This window comes from Bos javanicus, chromosome 29, assembly GCF_032452875.1.
Source record: "Bos javanicus breed banteng chromosome 29, ARS-OSU_banteng_1.0, whole genome shotgun sequence".
Taxonomy (NCBI): domain Eukaryota; kingdom Metazoa; phylum Chordata; class Mammalia; order Artiodactyla; family Bovidae; genus Bos; species Bos javanicus.
Window position 1 is genome coordinate 46775328 of NC_083896.1, and position 20705 is coordinate 46796032.

The 20705-nt window shown below is 62.1% G+C and overlaps 1 protein-coding gene across 11 annotated transcripts in view; it reads left to right on the plus strand.

Annotated features, from left to right (window-relative positions):
- The first annotated feature begins 1241 nt into the window (after nucleotides 1-1241).
- Nucleotides 1242-20705, plus strand: part of TPCN2 (two pore segment channel 2) — a 31427-nt gene continuing 11963 nt past the window's right edge. For 2 of the 11 annotated variants that reach the window (XM_061407279.1, XM_061407282.1), the window contains exons 1-14: nucleotides 1242-1437; nucleotides 4865-4945; nucleotides 5700-5764; nucleotides 6499-6575; nucleotides 6951-7128; nucleotides 8337-8453; nucleotides 12402-12508; nucleotides 13613-13685; nucleotides 15391-15490; nucleotides 16458-16523; nucleotides 16831-16895; nucleotides 17423-17523; nucleotides 18089-18170; nucleotides 18339-18425. In XM_061407279.1, the coding sequence (XP_061263263.1) occupies nucleotides 1326-1437; nucleotides 4865-4945; nucleotides 5700-5764; nucleotides 6499-6575; nucleotides 6951-7128; nucleotides 8337-8453; nucleotides 12402-12508; nucleotides 13613-13685; nucleotides 15391-15490; nucleotides 16458-16523; nucleotides 16831-16895; nucleotides 17423-17523; nucleotides 18089-18170; nucleotides 18339-18425 (1311 nt within the window). In that variant the 5' untranslated portion in view covers nucleotides 1242-1325. Of the gene's footprint in view, nucleotides 1438-1508; nucleotides 3788-3939; nucleotides 4699-4864; nucleotides 4946-5699; nucleotides 5765-6498; nucleotides 6576-6950; nucleotides 7129-8336; nucleotides 8454-8637; nucleotides 9502-12401; nucleotides 12509-13612; nucleotides 13686-15390; nucleotides 15491-16457; nucleotides 16524-16830; nucleotides 16896-17422; nucleotides 17524-18088; nucleotides 18171-18338; nucleotides 18426-20705 lie in introns of those variants that run through there. The other 9 variants (XM_061407275.1, XM_061407283.1, XM_061407285.1 and 6 more) reach the window with 8 other exon arrangements.

Below are 20705 nucleotides of genomic sequence, written 5' to 3' on the forward strand. Positions count from 1 at the left end.
CTCCTGCACTATAGGCAGATTCTTTACTGTCTGAGCCAAGACGGAAGCCCAGAGCTGTGTGCATCTATTATTTGCTTTTTCAGAATAAAAATATCTTACTTTTCCCCCGGTTTGAAGATACAAACTGATTAAAAAAAAAAAAAAAAACCCAAACCAAACCCACAAACACGTCCTGCGATTTCTCTCTACCATCCTGGGATAACCACAGTCTTGCCCACCAGGGCTGTATCATCTTTTAAATACTTGCCAAGTGATGGGCTCACTGATTTCATTGTTATTGCAATTTGTGTATCTTTGTTTTAACCAGGTGGAGCTTTGCTTCAAGCACTCATTATTCATATTTCTTCTTTTGTGAGCTTCTGGTTCTTATCCTTCGCCCCTTTCCCATGACCATGATGCTGGGAAAGATTGAGGGCAGGAAAAGTGGGGGACAGAAGATGAGATGGTTGGATGGCATCACCAACTTCAATGGACAGGAATTTGAGCAAACTCTAGATAATGAGGGACAGGGAAGCCTGGTGTGCTGCAGTCCATGGGGTCACAAAGCATCAGACATGACTTAGCGACTGAACACCACCACTTATGGGGAATTTAATCTTTTTCTTATTTCAGAACTCTGTGGGAGGCAGAATTTTGGGTCCCATGACCTCTCCCTCCCCATCATGCTTGTGGTTGTGGTGGGTTAGATGGCAAAAGAGATTTTGCTGATGTTATTAAGGATACTAATTAGTTGTGTCCAGCTCTTTGCAACCCCATGGACTGCAGCACGCCAGGCTTCCCTGTCCATCACCAACTCCCAGAGCCTACTCAAACTTACGTCTGTTGAGTCGGTGATGCCATCCAACCATCTCATCCTCTGTCCTCCCCTTCTCCTCCCACCTTCGATCTTTCCCAGTATCAGGGTTTTTTCCAATGAGTCAGTTCTTGGCATCAGGTGGCCAAAGTATTGGAGTTTCAGCTTCAGCATCAGTCCTTCCAATGAAGGTGGGTCGAGCCGGCCCAAGAATGAGCATTCCTAACCCGTGCCCACGTGGGGCGGACTGAGCCCGCTGGACCACCCGTTAAGAACGCGCTTCTGCCTGCCCCTAGGCCTTTATAGCCCCTCCCACCAGGAAGTTGAGCCCCGCCCACCAGGGGGCGTGGAGTCGGGTAAGTCCCGCCTCCATGAGCAAGCTCTCCATTCTTACTGGCTGGTGGGAAGGGACGCCCCTTCATCACAGTGCTGTCCCCGCCTCCGCCCGAACCCCGGGGCGGGGGCAATGCGCCTGCGCGGTGGAGCTCGCGTTTAGCGCCTCTGCGCGGTCCGGGTGGCAGGCGGAGACCCTATGGCGGACACCCTGGAAGAGTCGGAACCCCTTTTGAGCCGGGCCCGCGGCGGCAGCGGCCGCGACTGCCCAAGGGGCGTACTCACTTGCAGCAGCGTCCAAGAGAGCCCTGGTGAGCCGCGGCCTGGGGAGGGGCCGGGCCGCGCGGGGGCGGCGCGTCGGGTTCCCGGCGGCCCGTGTCGCGTCCCTGCTGTCGCTGCGGGCGCGCCCCCCTCTCCCCCGGCCGGGGTCCGATCGGGCCTTGCGGAGGGCTGGGCGGCTGCGCCATGCGGACCCCGATCCCGGCCTGGGAGCTGGGGGCGCGGGGTTGCTGGGAGAGGGGGGTGGTCTCTCCCTGCTCCACCGACCGGCTGGACAGAGAGGCCTCGCTCAGCCCGGGAGCAGCCAGCCCCGTCCCCCCGCCCCACCCCCTAGTCCCCTCCGTGGGCTCGGGGCTTCGTGCTTTCCGTAGATCGCCTTGGTGACTCCTAGGACGACCTACTTCCGTTTTCCCCAGTTCTTATCCGGGAAAGTGAGGCACAGAGAGGGGCGTTCCCCTACCCAAGGTCACACAGCCAGGAAGTGGCCGAGGTGAAATCCAGCTGGGAGTGAGTTGTGAGGCTTCCCAAACCGGGGTGACTTCCTGCCTTTGCCCTCTGCAGCTCTGGCCTGCCCTTCCTGTTTATCGGCTGAAAGACTGCTAATTCCTGGGGAGGCCTGGGAGGGTGGAGGCCTTCTGTCCCTGTCAGATCCCAGGGGCTTTGGGTGCTGGATTTGGGAGGGAAGGGCTTCAGCCTCCTTTTATGAAGGGGGAAACTGAGACCCCGAGAATGTCCACACCTGGTGCAAGATCACAGCCCTGGGACCTGTCGCAGCTGCTGCTGCCCCGCACTGGGTGCTCCTTAAGGGGCCGCCTGGGCTCCTGCTTGCGGGGGCTCTGTACTGTGTGCCCGACTGTTGGGGTGGGTGCCTGACTGGAGATAGGAAACATGCCCACCTGCCCATCTCAGAGCCTGTCCCAGGACAGTTCTCCATCCAGCCTGTGCCAAGCCTCCCAGGGCCCCGGAAAAGGGACATAGGACATGGTGGTGTTCAGGGGGAGCAGACTTTGTGTCTGGAGGTCCGGGTGCCTTTCTGGTGCTGCCACTTCCTGGCTGTGTGACCTTGGTACGTCTCACCTTTCTGTTGTTCAGTCTCTCAGTCGTGTCTGGCTCTTGCCGACCCCATGGACTGCAGCACACCAGGCTTCCCTGTCCTTCACCATCTCCTGGAGTTGGCTCAAACTCACCTCCATTGAATCAATGAAGCCAACCTTTCTGAGTCTTCATAAAACGGAGGTGGTCACTGGGGCTGCCCTGGAGGGGGGCCTGGTGAGGATTCAGAGAGAGTCTAGGTGCCTGGCCCGGTGGCAGAGTTGGTGCTCACTGGTGCCGATAGCCATTCTGAGCAGAGAACTGTGATCATTGCAGGTCCAGCCCTGGGAGAATGCACGGCCAGGCAGATGAGACCCTCACTGTAGAGACAAGAACCCGGGCAGGCAGTGTGGCTGGTGTGGGGGGACTCTGGGGAGGGCTCTTTGTCCAGACCCTGTGGCCTTGGTGAGGGCTTCTGAGAACACAGACAAGACACCCTGTGTTCTGGATTTCCCTGGCCAGGCTGTTCAACCAGGCTCTGGGGACCCTCACTGAGTTTACCCCCAGCTCCCATGCAGGGCTGCTGGATAGGACCCTGAACTCAGGGTCTGTCTGGCCTACAGCCAGACTCTCCTAGGAACAAAGGTGGGGGAAGGCTGCTGCTGGGTGCCCCTCGGGCCCCAGTGAGCCCCTGTGGTCAGGTCCCGATTCAGCCCCTCCTCATGGACCACGACTGCAGGGTGGGGATAGTCGTTTTCTCTTCCCCTTCCTGGTCAGGGAATGACCCTCTTACTGGTTATGGGAAAGTCAGAGGACAAGGGATTGCTATGCTATAGAAGGGGTTTTGAGAAGAATACTGATAGTGAGTGTTGATGGAGGGCTTACTGTGCGTAGCACGTTAGCTACAGTAACCCATTCAGCCTGCACATCAGTCCTGTTGTGTAGGGCCTGCAGGAACTGAGGCACAGCGCAGGAGGGGACTCGCCCAGGGTCACACAGGCCCAGCCAGGGGGTGAGGGGAGCTGGAGCCAGCGCGGGAGGGGATTTATTCTGGGGTGTTGGGAAGGGGAGGCCTGGGGCAGGAGGACCAGGGCAGGGCTGACGTGGGACACAGTGTTTGAACCCTCTTTGCTCTGTTTGTTTGTCCTCTGTGCTCTGACATCCTCCCTGGTATGCCCAGTGGGGAGACGGGGGTGTGGACAGGTGATTGCCCGCCCCCTGCACCCCACCCTGGGGCAGTGAGTTCCTAGACCGCCAAGCTGCAGGATGGTGCTCCTGGCAGGGCTGATGGTGCCTGGGCAAGGGCGTGGAGGCTTTGGAGAGCTTGGCCTTGGTGGAGCCAAGTTTGGGGTGAGTGGCGAGGAGGGCACAGGCTGGAGGAAGCGGCAGGGGAGGAGGCGGGTGGAGTGTGGACTCTCTCCTGGGGTTGGGGGGACCCGGGGTAAGCTATGAGGTGCAGGTGGAAGGCTGCTGCGGGGGGAACAGGAGGACAGGGCGGGAGGGCCCTGGGGGGTCTGGCGCTTCAAGGGCCAGGTGGCCAGAGTTGAGCGAGCCCCTCCAGCGGCCCCCAGTCCGGGTCCTGGAGCAAGCTCTGGGGCCTCTGGCTGCCTGTCTTATGCAGGCAGCTTGTCTCCTTGGGTCCCCTCAGGCCGAGCTCCGTCTCTCACCTGGGTTTTCATGATATGGGGGCGCTCAGACCGTTCTGCCTCCCCGGGTGCCCCTTGGCTGTGGGTCGACAGGCGTCCCCAGCCACTGTGTGCCCCGCGGCGGCCTGGGCTCAGTGGACGCAGCAGGGAGCAAAACCGAGCTGCCTCAGATCGCAGCGTGCCCGGGAGGCTTTCCGGGGAAGCAGCGGTCGCCACCCTCAGAGCCTGCCCGGGGGAACTCCTGGGCCCCTGGGGGTGAGCGTGGAGGTTGTCTGTGGGGGGACCCCGAGGTGCCGACGGACATGGTGCTTGTTCTCGGTCACACAGCAGGGTGATGGCAGAGTCCCGCCCCCTGTCTCTGTCCATGGTCCCCCATGTCCCCCATTGGTTCCTGGACCCCGCTGCACGGGCTCGGAGGACAGTGACACAGCCTCCCTGGGGACGGCAGACAAGAGTTGGCAGTGGTCTGGAGCTCTGCCCAGGTGTCCAGTGTCCCCTTTCCTGGGCACCTATCTGCCTCTCTGTCTTCTCTCGGTACCCATGAAGGGTGGTTTTGGCAGCTGCTGACCTCCAGGGACCAGACGTGAGAGTAGTCTTCAACAGGAATGGTGACTGGTTAGTTCAGCTCGTCTCAAAGCCCTGCGAGCCGCTGGGGGCTGTGTGCTGGCTCTGTGTCCTGGGTACCTGGGCTGCGCCCAGCCCGCCCCCCGCGGCCTCTCTGAGGGGTTCCCTGCCTCCCTGGGCTGCAGCTCCTCATGCCTTTCTCACACCCCTGTGTCAGGGAGGTGTCCCGTGCAGAGTCGGAGCGGCGCCCCTGCTCACCAGGCAGCAGGCAGCACGCCCGGCCAAGGGCACCGACCAGGTGCGCAGCCCGAAGCTCCCTGATGGGGGGACTGGGGTACCGGGCTGAGGTTGGAGCCCTCGACTTGTCCTGCCCAAAGGCCCCTCGTAGTTGGTCCTCCCTGGCCCCTGATGGCCCCTGTCTGGTTGGCAAAGGCTCCCTCGGCTCCTGCCCTTGGGGTGACTTGGCTGTGGCCACCTGGCCCTGTGGGCTCATGACACGAGCCGGGGTGGGGGGGAATTAGGGGGACACGATGACCCCAGAAGGCCCTTCTTAGGTCTCCGTATCTGGTGGAGGGTCACGCAGCACCTCGGGCTTCTAGACGTGACGCTGAAGTGTCAGTGTGAGACCCATGCCCTTGTTTGGCAGGCGGCTGGCTGGGAGCACCACCCCATCTCACAGTCAAGGCAGCTGGGCCGCGGTGTCCTGACAAAGGCCGCCCGGAGGCCCGTGGTGGGACGGCGTGGGGAGGGGGACCATGAACACAGTCCATGCGCCAGGCCGGCCCTGGGGGTCCTGCGCTCACCTTGGGGGCCCAGCTGGGCGGATGTTAACACCTCCATTGGACAGGGGGCGATGGGCACTGCGGGGGCCGCTCCTGTCCTGGGCCTGGAGCCTGTCGTTCAGACCCTGCCCCGCCCAGGGTGCAGGCATCTCATTCCAGAGCCTCTGAAAGGTTGCAGCTAGGTCCTCGCCTTGCTCTCCCCAGGAGTCCTGGGCTGGGCGAGCATCTCCCGATCCCACTCCTCACCCGCCGCGTCCCCTCTGCCCACAGGCGCCGCGGCCAGGCGGGATCTGTGCTTGGACCAGGCTGTGGTCCTCATCGAAGACGCCATCCAGGTGGGTGGGCGGGCGCTTGCCCTGGGGCTTGTGGGGGCTGGGCGGGCGCTGCTCCGCTGGCCCCTTCACCCCTGCCGTCCTGGGGCCAAGCTGTGGTTGCTGGGCCGTACAGTCGTCGCCCCCGTGCTGACCGGGATTTAGGGCTTGGTCCCCTCCAACCCTCCTTAGGAGACGTGCGCCAGGTGCCCTTCTGGGTCCCTGGTCACTCATTTTGCCGATTCACCATCTGCCCAGGCCTGTCGTGTGCCATACTGCTCTGGGTTCTTTGAAAGATACCCAGAGGTGGCATGACCTTCCTTCGCCTGCAGACGACACCCCGGGTTAATCAGGGAGATAGACTGTGGGAGCCAGCTGGGGATGAGGCTGGCGGCATCCTGGAGGGTGACCCAGCTGAGGCGGGGCGGGGTCGGCCTTGCACAGAAGTGAGGAGAGCCTCACGGGCAGACACAGCTGTGTGCACAGCTGTGCATCCAGCAGGCCGGGGTCCGTCCACTGGCTGGCCCCGGAGTCCGGCCCTTGGGCGTTCTCCCTCTGCCAGGAAACCTTGCAGCTTGGGAGGGTCTGACCCTGCTGGGTGGCCACGAGCCCCCAGTCCCTGTGGAGTGGACTCTGTGATCGCCGGGCTGTGTCTCTGCCGTGGACGTGTGGTGGGGTGAGGGGCTGCCCTGCATGGGCTGGCTGTGCGGTGTGGCACCGAGGGGACCCTCACCGCCCTGTGTGACCTCCACTTCCAGTATCGCTCCATCAACCACCGCATGGACGCCCGGTCTCTGTGGCTCTACAGGTGGTACTACTCCAGCAGCAGCCAGTGGTGAGCGGGCACGCGCCCCACGGGGCTCCTGCGGCCGGGCCTGGGGGGCTTTCGGGGGGCAGGCAGGCTCCCCTCCCTGGGGTGGACGAGGAGCCGCTGTCTTCCCTTCTTACTGGAGCAGAGGCAGAAAGGGCCCCTCTGTGGTGAGGGCTCCTTTCCAGAATCTTCCGGCCAGCCGTGGCACCTGAATTTGGACCCGGTGTGTGTGGTCTGACCACACGCGGGTGGCCCCGGAGCAGGAAGTGTGGGCCCCGGCCTTTGGACCCGTGGAGTCTCTTCCCTGCCGCTTTCCAGGCATCCCGCCTGCTGGGCTGCTCTCTGGGCCCCGAGCGTGGCTGGTTCGTGCCTTCTGACCAGTTTCGGTTCCTTTTCCAGGATTTTGAGCTTCACCATTTTCTTGATCCTGGCTTTGGCCTTCGTCGAGACCCCTTCCTCGCTCACGCGCACCTCGGACGTGCGCTACCGCCCGGCCCCCTGGGAGCCGCCCTGCGGCCTGACTGAGGGCATCGAGGCGCTCTGCCTGCTGGTCTTCGCAGCCGACGTCTCCGTGAAGGTGAGGGGCCAGCTCGTCCACCTTGCCCTCCCGCCCGGCCACGGCTTCCCGGGTTCATCCTTCCCCCTCCTGGAGCCAGCCGCCTGTCCCAACCGTGCACTTTGACCCGCAGGGCACAGACCTGCCTCTTGGACGGCCCTCCCCCTCCAAGACCATTGATGGGGGTCGGTGGAGCCACGGGGGTGCGCAGCCTCACGGGACCCGGGGAGGGCACGGCTGAGGGTCCACAGTGTCTCCCTGGGGAGAGACCCCTGCTGATCAAGTGGGCCCTGGAGGGGTCTCTTCACAGCCCTCACTGCCCCGCTGTCCGGGGAGAAGCCCAAGGGGAGGGGCCGGTGAGGGGCGGGGCTGGTGTTGGGGGCGGGACAGATGCCCTGCCAGTGTGCCAGCCTGGCTTCCGTGACCCGGATCCTTCCAGAAGCCAGGGCGGGGCACGAGCTGGGCTGTGTCAGGGCGTCAGAGCCACAGGGACCCGCCAGTGAGACCCCGCTGCTGGCCACGGCTCCCACCACTTCTGATAAACAGCCGTGACGCCACTGCGTCAGCCTCACGGGCACGTCCAGGCTGAGCCAGCTGCACCCTGCCTGCGTCCCTTCAGGGGGCAGTTCAGCCTCTGTGGTCTGACCCCGAGGGGCATGGGTGAACCTCAGTGCGTGTGTGACCAAGGGCCCCGGGCAGTGTCTTATTTCTCCTTTTTTAGCCTATGATGTGGTTAGGAGGTCTGGGGGTTTTAACCTGGAACTGAAAGTGGTGAGTTTTCATTGGCCTTTTTTGAATGGCCGGTCCGTTGGGGAAGTCTCAGAAGGTGGGAGAGAGCGTGGGTTTTATCTGCAAATAGTGACCTCTGGGGGGCGTCAGTGATAGAAAGTTAGGTGCCGGCCACCCAGATGACAAACCCACCCTCCCAAGGCTGGCCCCTGGGCCACTGCACTGGTTCCTGGTGTTTCCGGAACTGTCCCCACGCACAAGCCGCGGTGGTGACCAGACAGGCAGGACGGCTGTGAGGACAGGCTGGAGTGGGTCAGTGCCGCGCCCGTGGTCACGAGCAGGCTGGGTGAGGCGCGGGGCCTCCTGCCCGCCCGGCGCCCAGTTCCTGCTCCGAGTCACGCGGGGACCACGCGGCTTCCTGGGGCCGCCCAGCGCCCCAGTGTCCACACGGCGCAGGCCTCGCACTGGCTGCCCCCGCTCAGCCGCCATCTGTCTTGCAGAGCTACCTGATCGGGTGGGCCCAGTTCCGGAGGAACCCCTGGCTGCTGGCCTACCTTGTGGTGCTGGTTGCGTCTCTCCTGGACTGGACCGTGTCACTGAGTCTCGTCTGCCAGGAGGTGGGTGGTCAGGCGGCTCCGAGGGGGAGGGGGAGCTCTAGAGAGGGGTGGGGGTGCAGATGAATGGTGTGGGGTGTGGGGGAGAGCCCTGGGGCTCTGCAGAGGGGGTGGCCAGGCGCTTCGAGGACAGCAGGGAGTTTTTGGGGGTGGGGGCGCAGATGAACGGTGTGGGGTGTGGGGGAGAGCCCTGGGGCCCAGTGTCCCTCTGGCCCAGCTCTGCGCCATCCTGCTCAGTCACCCACAAGCCGGAGCCTTGTCCCCACCTTCAGTCCCAGGGAAGGCGCGAGGCCCTGGGGGCGAGTTCCAGGGTCTGGTCCTGCCTGCCATCTGCAATCCCACCCCCAGGCGCACTGCCTGCCCAGAACACCCAGAGGCACCGCCCTGTGATTCGATAGATCCAAGCTTGCAGGTGTGGGTTTGGGGGCGTCTGTAGCCCTGAGGGCCGGTTGGGGACACAGAAGCCCCGTCAGGTGCTTTCGAGAGAATTTACCATAGGGGCTCAGACAGGGCTTGAGTAAGAAAGTGAGAGGGGAAAGCCCCTGCCCTGGGGCTGGGGGAGTAAAGGAGAGACTGGGGCTGTGGAACTCAGGGGAGGGGCTCTGGCCCTCTGCTTCCAAGAGGTGCGGCGGTGGCTTAGTTCTGGGGGTGCTGGATGCTGGGGAGGGGGCACATCCCGGGTGCTGCCAGCGGGAACGGCACATGGACAGAGGCCAGCGGGCACCCCCTGCCCCCTCCTGCTGCCCTCCCGCCCAGTGGGGCAGCCGATGCAGGTGTCAGGGGTGTCAGGGGTGGTGCCCTGTGTGAGCTGTGTCAGCTCATAGCAGGGCTGCGGGGGTGAGGGGTGGTGCCCCCTGCAGCCTCCCCCCCACCCCCGTGCCTCCTCCACATCCCTGCACGAGGACCCTCCTCCCTGAGGAGCTGCCGCCCGATCCCCACCAAGGAGAAGGCTCGCCTCCTCCCCAGACGAGGCAGAGGCCAGCCCAGCCACCGCCAGCTCCGTTTCTGAGCGATGGTCACTGTGTCCATCAAGTGTCACCGAACATCCTGGGTGAGGGTCCTCCGTGAAATTAGGGAAGAGAGAGGCACGAGGGCTGTGTAACCAGCAGGGAGGATGCGTGGCTTGTGTGCTGAGAGGCTGGGGACCCGAACTCACACTTGCAGTCTCCCTGCCCCAGCCCCACATCCCTGGGTCTCTGTACACAGAGACCTTCACTCCTGAGGGGCTCAAGTCCATGGTGGTCCTGCCTCTTTATTCCTGGAGTTTTGTGACAGTTGTTTGTCCTGGACGTCCCTCGGGAGCCCACACAGACCTCCCTGTCCGTCTTTGGTGGCAGCTCCCCAAGCCCGCCATGGTAACTAGAGCTGTGCGCCCTGCCTACCGGCGGCCAGTCCTTTTCACGGACAGCTGTGGTTCAGAAACACCCTCCTTGGGGGTGGTCCTGGGAGAGGTAGGGGGGGCGGGGGGCAGAGTCCACACCCACCCGCCCGCCTGTCTGCTGAGGACAGATGACTTGCTTGGGGAGGGGCTGGCAAGTCCCCCCGGGGGCCACAGTGGGGCCGGCACTGGGCTGTGCCAGAGGCCAGGGTGGGGAGGTCCATACTGTTGGCCCCGGGCATGACCCCCATCCCCGTCCTCCCAGGCTGCAGGGGGCAGGCGGCCAGCTGAGCAGGGGTGGGGGTAAGGGTGCCCAGTGCGGCTGCCGGCTGGAGGTGAGGGGAGGGTGCCCTGGGCTTGCAGGTGGTCGTGGAGGGCTTGGGCAGGGAGGGGAGGCCATCAGCCTTGTGTTTGTGAGACAAGAAGATGCCCGCTGGAAAATGTCTGGAGTTGACAGTTTGAGTTGTAGATTGAATGTGGAGGGGCCCTCAATACTCTAAGGACAGACCAGTTCCCTGGCCGTGAGGCCAGCGAGAGGGGAGGAGGGACTCGGGGTCCGCACTTGGTCGGGCACAGAGTGGGTGACCCAGGTGTCAGGTGGGGGAGGCGCCTGCTGGCCAGGCTGGGAGACAGGAGGTGATCTTGGGCTCAGAGACTTGGCGGTCACCGCGGGCCGGTCCCGCGTCTCGGGCAGGTGGGTGGATCGTCTGGAACAGGGACAAGGAACAGATGAGCGAAGGGGAGTGCGGCGTTTTTGTTGTGAGTGGAAGGTGTTGAAGCACGTGGTGTGTGTGTGCATGTGGGGACGGGGTAAGAGCCCTGGGGGCCCTCTGAGGGGCCAGGGTCCTGAGCACAGGGAGGAGGGCCCTCGGGTGTGACAGGAGGGGGAGAGGAAGGGGTGTGTGTTGATGTGTGTGTGTGTGTGTGTGTGTGTGTGTGACCATGGAGGCGTGGGTGTGTGAGAGCACGTGGAGGGGTGGGGGTGGTGTGTGTGTGAATGTGGAGGTGCAGGTGTGTGTGTGTGTGAGTGTGAAGGTGTGTGTGTGTGAGCATGGAGGTGTGGGTGTGTGTGTGTGTGTGTGAGCATGGAGGTATAGGATGTGTGTGTGTGAGCATGGAGGTCCAGAGTGTGTGTGTGAGCATGGAGGTGTGGGGGTGTGTGTGTGTGTGTGTGTGTGAGCATGGAGGTATAGGATGTGTGTGTGTGAGCATGGAGGTACGGGTGTGTGTGTCTGTGAGCGTGGAGGTATAGGGTGTGTGTGTGTGCTTGTGTGAGCATGGAGGTCCAGAGTGTGTGTGTGAGCATAGAGGTGTGTGTGTGTGAGCGTGGAGGTGTGTGTGCACGTGTGTGAGTGTGGAGGGGTGTGTGTGAGCATGGAGGTATAGTGTGAGTGTGTGTGTGTGTGAGCGTGGAGGTGTGTGTGTGTGCACGTGTGTGAGTGTGGAGGGGTGTGTGTGAGCATGGAGGTATAGTGTGTGTGTGTGTGAGTGTGGAGGTAAGGGTGTGTGTGTGCTTGTGTGAGCGTGGAGTCCAGAGTGTGTGTGTGAGCGTGGAGGTGTGGGTGTGTGTGTGTGAGCGTGGAGATGTGGGTGTGTGTGTGCTTGTGTGAGCATGGAGGTCCAGAGTGTGTGTGTGAGCATAGAGGTGTGTGTGTACGCTTGTGTGAGCATGGAGGTGCGGGTGTGTATGTGAGTGTGGAGGTGTGGGTGTGTGTGTGAGCGTGGAGGTGTGGGTGTGTGTGAGCGTGGAGGTGTGGGTGTGTGTGAGAGCGTGGAGGTGTGTGTGTGTGTGTTGGAGCGTGGAGGTGTGGGTGTGTGTGTGTGCTTGTGTGAGCATGGAGGTGTAGGGTGTGTGTGTGAGCATGGAGGTGTGTGTGTACGCTTGTGTGAGCATGGAGGTGCGGGTGTGTATGTGAGCATGGAGGTGTGGGTGTGTGTGTGTGCTTGTGTGAGCATGGAGGTGTAGGGTGTGTGTGTGAGCATGGAGGTGTGTGTATACGCTTGTATGAGCATGGAGGTGTGGGTGTGTATGTGAGCGTGGAGGTGTGGGTGTATGTGTGAGCGTGGAGGTGTGGGTGTGTGTGAGCGTGGAGGTGTGGGTGTGTGTGTGTGAGCGTGGAGGTGTCAGTGTATGTGTGAGTGTGGAGGTGTTGGTGTGTGTGTGCATGTGTGAGCGTGGCGTTGTGGGGTTCTTGCTGTTTCTGCCGGTCTGGTCTGTGTGGGAGGCTGTGACCCAGAGCATATGAGGGGCTGGGGGCCACAGATTGAGGAGGCCTGGGACAGCCCCCGGAGGGCAGGACAGTGGCTTCCCAGACAGGTCCAGGGGCGCCTGCCCTCTGTGAGAGCGGGGTAGGGGGCTGGGGAAACAGGCTGGCCACCCACCGGCCTGATGCTGGCGCGTCTGGGGGCCTGGGGGCCCTGGGTTCGACCTGGGCTCGGAGGGACGTGGAAGTCAAGGTCGGCCGAGTGGGCAGCCTGGGGACAGCCGGGGCCATGGCCGTCCTCACCAGGCGTCGGGTCTCTGGCCCCATCCTGGGGGCCGCGCTCAGGGTCCCTGTGTGGGTCTCTTACAGCCCCTGCGAGTGCGCCGGCTGCTGCGCCCCTTCTTCCTCATGCAGAATTCCTCCATGATGAAGAAGACACTCAAGTGCATCAGGCGCTCGCTGCCGGAGATGGCCAGGTGGGCGCTGGGCCAGGTGGGCTGTGGGGTCAGGTGGGAGCTGGGCCAGGTGGGCCGTGGGGTCAGGTGGGCGCTGGGGTCAGGTGGGCGCTGGGCCAGGTGGGCGCTGGGCCAGGTGGGCACTGGGGTTGATGGGCGCTGGGTCAGGTGGGCACGGGGGCCAGGTGGGCGCTGGGTCAGGTGGGCGCTGGGGTCAGGTGGGCGCTGGGTCAGGTAGATGCTGGGGACAGATGGGCGCTGGGACAGGTGGGCTGTGGGGTCAGGTGGGCACTGGGTCAGTTGGGCGCTGGGGTCAGGTGGGCCGTGGGGTCAGGTGAGCGCTGGGTCAGGTGAACGCTGAGGACAGATGGGCGCTGGGTCAGGTGGGCATGGGGGCCAGGTGGGCCCTGGGACAGGTGGGCGTGGGGTCAGGTGGGCCCTGGGGTCAGCTGGGTGCTGGAGTCAGGTGGGCCCTGGGACAGGTGGGCCCTGGGGTCAGGTGGGCGCTGGGGTCAGGTGGGCGCTGAAACAGGTGGGTGCTGGGGTCAGGTGGGCCCTGGGGTCAGGTGGGCGCTGGGGTCAGGTGGGCGCTGAAACAGGTGGGTGCTGGGGTCAGGTGGGCGCTGGGTCAAGTGGGCTGGCAGGGCGGGGTGGGGTTTCTGCTCCCTGCTGGGGGCGTGGGGCTCCCTTCCTCTGGCCGGGGGGCTTGTGGGCAGGCAGGCATTTGGGGGTCTCTGTCTTGCACCTAAGGCAGCCCTCTTAACAGCCTTGCCTTGACCCCTGTCCCCTGCTCCATCCTGCATACGCTTCCTGCCTTGGCTGTGACCACTCACTTCTCTCCGTCCCTGGCCCCCCACCCTCTCCCCGCACCCCCACCCCCATGACTCACGTGGCTGACCCCTCACCGCTGGCCCAGGTTGATGGCAGTGGTCTTTCTCCTCTGCGAGTCCCGGGGGTCCTTGGAACTGTCTCTCCTGGGACAGGTTTGCTAGGGTTGCACTTCTGCCAGAGTGCACTGAGCGGCTGAGCAGGGCTGGCTTGGGGCAGGGAGCTCCCTGCTGGGCCGGGTCAGTGGAACCGGGACTGCGTCCGCCCGGCGCTGAGTGCCGCTTCCGCTCCCCCCAGCGTCGGGCTGCTGCTGGCCGTGCACCTGTGTCTCTTCACTGTGTTTGGGATGCTGCTCTTCACCGGCGAGAAGGTACGGCGCTCTCTGCTCTGCTCCGCCAGGCAGCAGCCCGCCAGGCGACCCACAGTGCCACCCCCGTCGGTCCACCGGCCGCTCACTGGCTCTCCTTCTCTGCACCCCTCTTAGATGGAGGCCTCTCAGACCGGCCGTCAGGGCAGCCCCTCTCAGCCCCTGCCTGTTTCTCCAGAGGGGACCCCTTCCTGCCTGGACCCCTCCCCTCTTTGCCCCTCACTGCTTCCCAGCCCCCGGCTTCTTGCTGTGTGGAGGTGTTGTCTGTGTAACTCTGTGAGCATGTTGTGTGTGTGTTTCTGTCTTTGTGTGTACACGCATGGGGGTGTCTGTGTGTGTGTCTGTGTGACTGTGTGTGCTGTGTGTTTCTGTCTCTGCGTGTACACACAAGGGGATGTCGTGTGTGTGTGTGTAACTGTGTATGTCTGTGTGTGTGTTTCTGTCTCTGTGTGTGCATGCATGGGGGTGTCTGTGTGTGTGTAACTGTGTGTGCTGTGTATGTGTTTCTGTCTCTGTGTGTGCATGCATGGGTGTGTCTCTGTGTGTGTTTCTATCTCTGTGTGCATGCATGGGGGTGTCTGTGTGTGTGTTTCTATCTCTGTGTACACGCATGGGGGTGTCTGTGTGTGTGTAACTGTGTGTGCTGTGTATGTGTTTCTGTCTCTGTGTGTACATGCATGGGTGTGTTTCTGTGTGTGTGTGTAACTGTGTGGTGTGTGTTTCTATCTCTGCATGCATGGGGGTGTCTGTGTGTGTGGGTCTATGTGACTCTGTGTGTGTGCTGTGTGTATGTGTCTATCTCTGTGTGTACATGCATGGGGGTATCTCTGTGTGTGTGTAACTGTGTGTGCTGTGTATGTGTTTCTGTCTCTGTGTGTACATGCATGGGTGTGTCTCTGTGTGTGCATGCATGGGGGTGTCTGTGTGTGTGTGTTTCTATCTCTGTGTGTACACGCATGGGGGTGTCTGTGTGTGTAACTGTGTGTGCTGTGTGTGTGTTTCTGTCTCTGTGTGTGCATGCGTGGGTGTGTCTCTGTGTGTGTGTGTGAGTCTGGGTGGCAGGGGCAGCCCGGCTGGGAGGTGGGACCAGTCCCAGTATCTCAGGACCCCCGTGTCTGTCCAGTGTCACTGCTGTTTACGGAGCACAGGATGGGTGGGGTGGGCGAGAGTGCCCCCCCGGGAGTCGGGGAGGGGACGGCCTCTGACCTGGGAACATGGAGGGTCCCGAGGTGTCCATGGAGGGCTGGCCCTCAGGTGGCAGCTAGGAGAGTGGCCTTGCGAGGCTCCCTGAGTGATGAGGTGGTTTTCTGTGCCTGGGCGAGCACCTCCCACCCACACTGTATCCAGGGCACACGCACAGCCCGTGAAGTCTGGCTGGGAGCGGGCGGGCCGGCCCCCGCTGGGCCCTCTCTGCCCAGGCAGTGATGCTGCCCGCCAGGCTGGTGAGAGCTGTTCACTGTGGCTCCAAGCAGGCCTGCCCCAGTGGCTGGTGTCCGTGTGGGGCGTCCCTGGACACTGGCTCTCGGGCCCAGAGGTCCTGAGTGCAGTCTGCCCAGCCTGGGGCTTGGAGCCCACTGGGAGGAGATGGAGAGATGGGCTCTGAGGCTGCGCAGCCGTAGTGGGAGGGCTGGGCTTGCTGGGTCTGGGGCCTGGGCTTTGTGGCCCGAGGCCCGGTGACTCCTCAGTGCTGCTGTGTCTGCTTCCGCAGGACGCCGGGCAGGACCGGGAGCGGCTAACCTACTTCTTCAACCTGCCTGAGGCACTGACCACCCTCCTGGTGCTGCTGACCACCGCCAACAATCCTGATGGTGCGGGGGCTGGGCGCAGGGCGGGACGCGGGGGTGGGCGGGGGCTTGGGGCTAGAGCTGAGCCTGGCACTGGGCGTGGGGGCCCCGAAGCCTCTTTGTCGAGAGCTGGGGATTAAAGGTGGAGCCCCTTTGTTTTGAGAGGCTTTTTTTTGTTTGTTTTACCGTAAACGAGTGTTGAATTTTGGAAAAAAAAAAAAGGTGGAGCCCCAGCCACCTCTTGGCTGGTTTTCTTTTCCCCCTTTTTCGAGTGTCCTTCTCCCTCCTGCTGTCCACCCTCTTCTTCCCCTTTCTTTCTAGTTTTCTGTTTCTGTTCCTTTTCCTCTTCCGCTCATTTTCTGAGTCCTGAGAAGCTAGAGGTGGACACTCTTCTTTGTGGTGATGGACCGACCTGGGCTCAGCGGGCCCCGGGTGGCCGCCTCCTCTTTGAGGCTCAGCCCCACCACGTGTGAGGCCCCGGGGTCTCTGGTGGTTGTGACATGGACTGTGTCAGGGTTGTTGATGGGGCCTCTGTCTGCTCAGGCCGGGTGTGTGGCCAGGAGGTGAGGGTGTTGCGGTCCTTGGGCTCAGCTGTGGCCTGGCCAGCCTGGCTGGGGCCTTTCATCTTGGGCTGGGGGTGGTCACCAACCATAGAGACCCTCCCAAGAGGTCAGCCACTGGCTTCCATACCTGGTGAGAGCTGTGCCCGGGACCCTGAGCACTGCCCCACATGTCCTGCGAGTCCTCCAGTCACTGAGGGAGGGCTGGGCCTTGTCTGCAGGGAGTGCTCACAGGGATGTGTACAGGATGAGCAGCCTCCGAAGCTTGTGTGCAAGCGGAGGTGTGAGGGGCAGAGTTTGGGCAAGAAGGCCCTCCAGGTCCACCAACACAGGGCCCTCCTTTCTGTTGAAGAGACCCTGGTATAAGACGACGAAAGGGATCAGCTGGACGTTGGGATTACGAGTGTTTCATTGTCTCTGATTTCTTTCAGTGATGATTCCTGTGTATTCCAGGAACCGAGCCTACGCCATCTTCTTCATAGCCTTCACCCTGATCGGTGAGTCGGGGCGGGTCTGCAGGGGTCACTGGGGGCAAGGTTCTGGGTGTGTCCCCAGCCCGGTGGCCTCCCCTCCACGTGACCTGTGTAGTTTTCACTCTGTGTGACCGCCAGTGCCTCAGTGCCTGCCGGGCAGGCCAGGTGCCACCCCCGTCCGTACACGAGGGCCTCGGGTCCCTGCCCTGCTCACTTAGCTGGCTTGCTGCTGACGGGCTGGCCCCCCGATGCTGCCGCTCCTCCAGACCCTGCCCACATGGTCCTCGCTGACCGTGTGATCTCTGCTGACCGTGGCCTTTTCTCTCCCAAGGGAGCTTGTTTCTGATGAACCTGATGACGGCCATCATCTACAACCAGTTCCGGGGCTACCTGATGGTGAGCGGAGCTGCCCCCCTGGCCAGCTGTGCCTGGAGCTGCCCCTGGAGGCCTGGCAGGGAGCTGGCCGGCAGGGTGGCCCCGGGGCTGTGTGGGTGTGGATGTGGGTGGGAGGGCGGGGCCTGTGGTGGTCTCGGCACGGCCTCTGCCTCCCTGCCGTGGGTGACCTCCCTCTCTGCTCCCCAGGGGTGCTGGCCCCACAGCCACCACTGGCCCCTTCTCTGCCCCACCTCCTCTAGGGGGAACCGCAAGGAGACTGAAGCTCCCGGGGCAGTGACCACACCCCCCACCCCCCATGTAGGTGGGCCAAGGACCCCAAGCCCGCTGAGAAGGGATGCATGCCTTAGTGAATTGCACAGTGGTGGCTGCCAGCAAGGCCTGGCCCTGTTGTCTCTGACTGCCCCCCGATGCCCACAGGGCGAGGGGCTGCTCCCTGGGCTGCGAGTGAGCCGGGGCTGTCTGGGGCCAGGGGCAGGATGGCCATGGACAGGGCTGGGTCAAGCCCCTCAGCCCCATCCCCTTTTCAGATGTCTCTCCAGACCTCACTGTTGCGGAGACGGTTGGGGACCCGGGCTGCCTATGAGGTCCTCTCGTCCGTGACTGCAGAGGGAGAAGCCCACCCCAAGCGGTGAGAGCAGGGGCTCCCGCCTCTCCCCCGAGGCTGCTCTGGGAGGGCCGTTCATGGGGGGATGTTTCCCGAGATCCCTGCTGGCAGTGGGTCGCAAGGCTCCTTTGGAGTCAAGCATCCCTGGGTGGGTTTCATGGTCCTGGTGTCCGAGTTAACTCGTGTCCTCGTGACCTGCTCGAGATCCCAGTCTGAGGGGGGCCGTGCACTCTGGCCTGTCCCCCTGGCGCCCCTCCCACACCCGAGCTGTGACTTGGGGTCCAGGACGAGAAAGGCCTGGGATGCACGTCCACTCTGCCCCCCACTCTGTGACAGCTTGGAGGCAGTGTCACAGAGCTGCTCTGGTCCCCACCGCTCACTGGCCCCGGGGCCTGTGGGTCGCACGCTCTAGCATCCTCAGCTGCTCTTCTCTAAGGCAGGACCACGGGGTCTCAGGATTTTGGAGACAGGAAGACCGTCAAGCGCTCCTTCCTGGAGAACTTGTCACTGCCCAGGCTGCTTGGGCCAGCGGTCAGGGCGCCTAAGGGTGCTGAGTTGGCTGGGCTCACTGAGGGCATCTTCCCCACAGACTTGGGGTGAAGCCTGAGGATTTCTTGCAAGTGCTCCAGAAAGTCCAGCTGGACAGTGACCACAAACAGGCCATCACAGAGGTACTGGTCCCCCCTCCCCACTACCCCGCCTGTGCCTCTGGGCTCCCTAGGTCACGCGGGTGTCATTTCAGATCGGCCCGGCTGGCCTGGTCCTGGTGGGCCTGGGGGCGGCGCCCTTCCTGCCCTTGGGCTGGCTGCCCAGCACCCCCGTGCATTCCTGCTTTGCAGAAGCTGCATTCCCGTGGTGATGGCCTGCTGTCAACTGACGAGTTTCAGAAACTCTTCTACGAGTTTGATAAGAGGGTGATTAAAGAGGTAACTGTGGCCGGGCCAGGGGCACCTGAGGTTAGCAGGGAAGTCCTTGGTGTCTCTTGGCGTTGATTGCCTGAGTCACTTTTAGTGACCGACGCTGGGACTCACCTTCCCAGGGATTTTGGCCCCTAGGGTGTTCGTGGGAGCAGAGCTGGTGTGGCTCTTGGGAACTGGGGAGATTTTGTGACCTCATGAAATTCCCAGACCACAGGGACTGTAGTCCTGACCCAGAGGAACTTCCCAGTTTTCTCCATTCTTCATGATAGACTTTTCTTCTCTTCTCACACATCCTAACCCGGGAGGTTCCCGAGTTTGTCCAAAACCTTTGTCTGTTGTCCTTGACGCTGATTTTTAAAGTTAGCAGGTGGGCTTAAGATCCAGCTTAACACTGTGTCCACAGTGTTAAGACCTTGGCCTGCCTGCATTTTATGTGGCAGGTATGTGGGAGGCAGCAGGGGAGGAGGTGCAGGGAGACAGCCCTGCTGTTCCCAGGCAGACTGTGGGGCAGCGGAGGGGGCTGCTGCTCCAGCCACTCCAGCCACCTGGCCTTGACAGGGCTGAGCTGGGGTTGAAGAGGTGGAGTCAGTCGTCTCCTGTTGATTGGATTCCTCGCAGCTCAGTGTCACCATTGAGTCAGTCAGCTCAGCTGCTGTAGCAAGTATCGCAGCCTGTGCGTGTGTGTGCGAATTCTGGAGGTACTTAAATACCAGGGCTTATTGTCTCCAGGTCTGGAGGCTGGAATCTGAGGTCCAGGCGTGGGCAGGGCCGGTGTGTGGATGGAGGCTGGAATCGGAGGCCCAGGTGTGGGCAGGGGCGGCGTGTGGACGGAAGCTGGAATTGGAGGCCGAGGCATGGGCAGGGCCGACATGTGGATGGAGGCTGGAATCGGAGGCCGAGGCGCGGGCAGGGCCGGCGTGTGGATGCCGTCTGCTCGCTGTGTCTTCATGTGGGTTTCCCTCTGTTGTGTGTCTGTCTCCTCATCGCCCCTTCTTATAAGGTCAGCAGTCCTACGGGATTAGGACCCACCCCAGTGACCTTATTTTAACTTAGTTGCCTCTTGAAAGACCCAGTTTCCAAATACAGTCACATTTGAGGTCCTGGGGTTAGGCTCTCAAAATATAAATTTTGGGGGAGGCACCTTAGCCCACAAGTTTCTTCTCCAGGTCTGTGGTCAACCTCCGAGGCCTCAGGCCCCAGTCAGAGGTGGTTTTCCCTGAGGACGTGAAGCCTTTCCAGGTTCCCCAGAGGAGGTCCTGTTTGGCCTGGAGCTATGGGTGCTGTGCCCTCGGCCCCTGTGTGGTCAGCAGCGTCCTCGTTGCAGGACCCGTGGGGCACGGGAGATGGTTACAGGGACAGACGGCGGACACGTGGCATGTTAACATACGTGACGCCGTCTGTGCCCAGGTGACCTGAAGGGAATAGTGAGTACGTGCCATCGGGTGCGGGTTTTATAGAAACCACGACGATGGTTTTCAAAGGATAGTAATTCTGGAAGCACCTTTCTATGATGGTCCTGGGGCAGGAGGTTTGCGGAGGTTTGCTGGGCCCAGGAGGCAGCTCTTGGCAGCTGTTGTTGTTTTGATTTGCTTGATCCAGCCCGTTTCTGGGTGCAGCCTGACCTGGGTGAGAAAATGTTGGGAAGGTGGGCTCCTTTCTCAGGGTTCGCTGGGCCAGCCAGACCCTCCCTGGGCACTTGCCAACCGGCCTGCAGGATGCTGCTGGGTCCAGGTCGTCCAAGACCAACTCTCCCTTTGCCTTGAGTCAGGATCTGATATCAAAAGGAGGTGCGTGGTTGGGGTGGTGGCTGATGACTGGTCGCACGTGCAGGCCATGCCCCATCTGACCACACCCTCCTGTGGCCACGCCCCTCCACGGACCACACCCTCCACTGGTCACACCCCTCCTCTCACCACACCCTCCGCTGGCCACGCCCATCCTCTGGCCACGCCTTTCCTACTGTGGTTCATGAGATGCTCGCTCTTCTCATATGCCCTAGATCTAAAGTCCAGAACTATGATTTGAGGCTGGAGTTTGGGTCCTAGAAGTTTGGGGGGCTGTGATGTCCTTGTCATGGTTTTATGACATCCTCCTTCCTCCCCAGTGCTGATTGCCAGCGGGCAGGCAGGTGCCTCAAGGATTGTTAGCATGTGAGGGCTTGTCCCAGGTGCCCTGACAGGCTGTGATTTTGGAATCACTTCTGAAGAGAGGCGTTTTCTAGGTGGCTGATAGCAGGACATCATGAGCCTCCATGAGAGTCCTCCCATGTATGGTCACCTTCTGTCC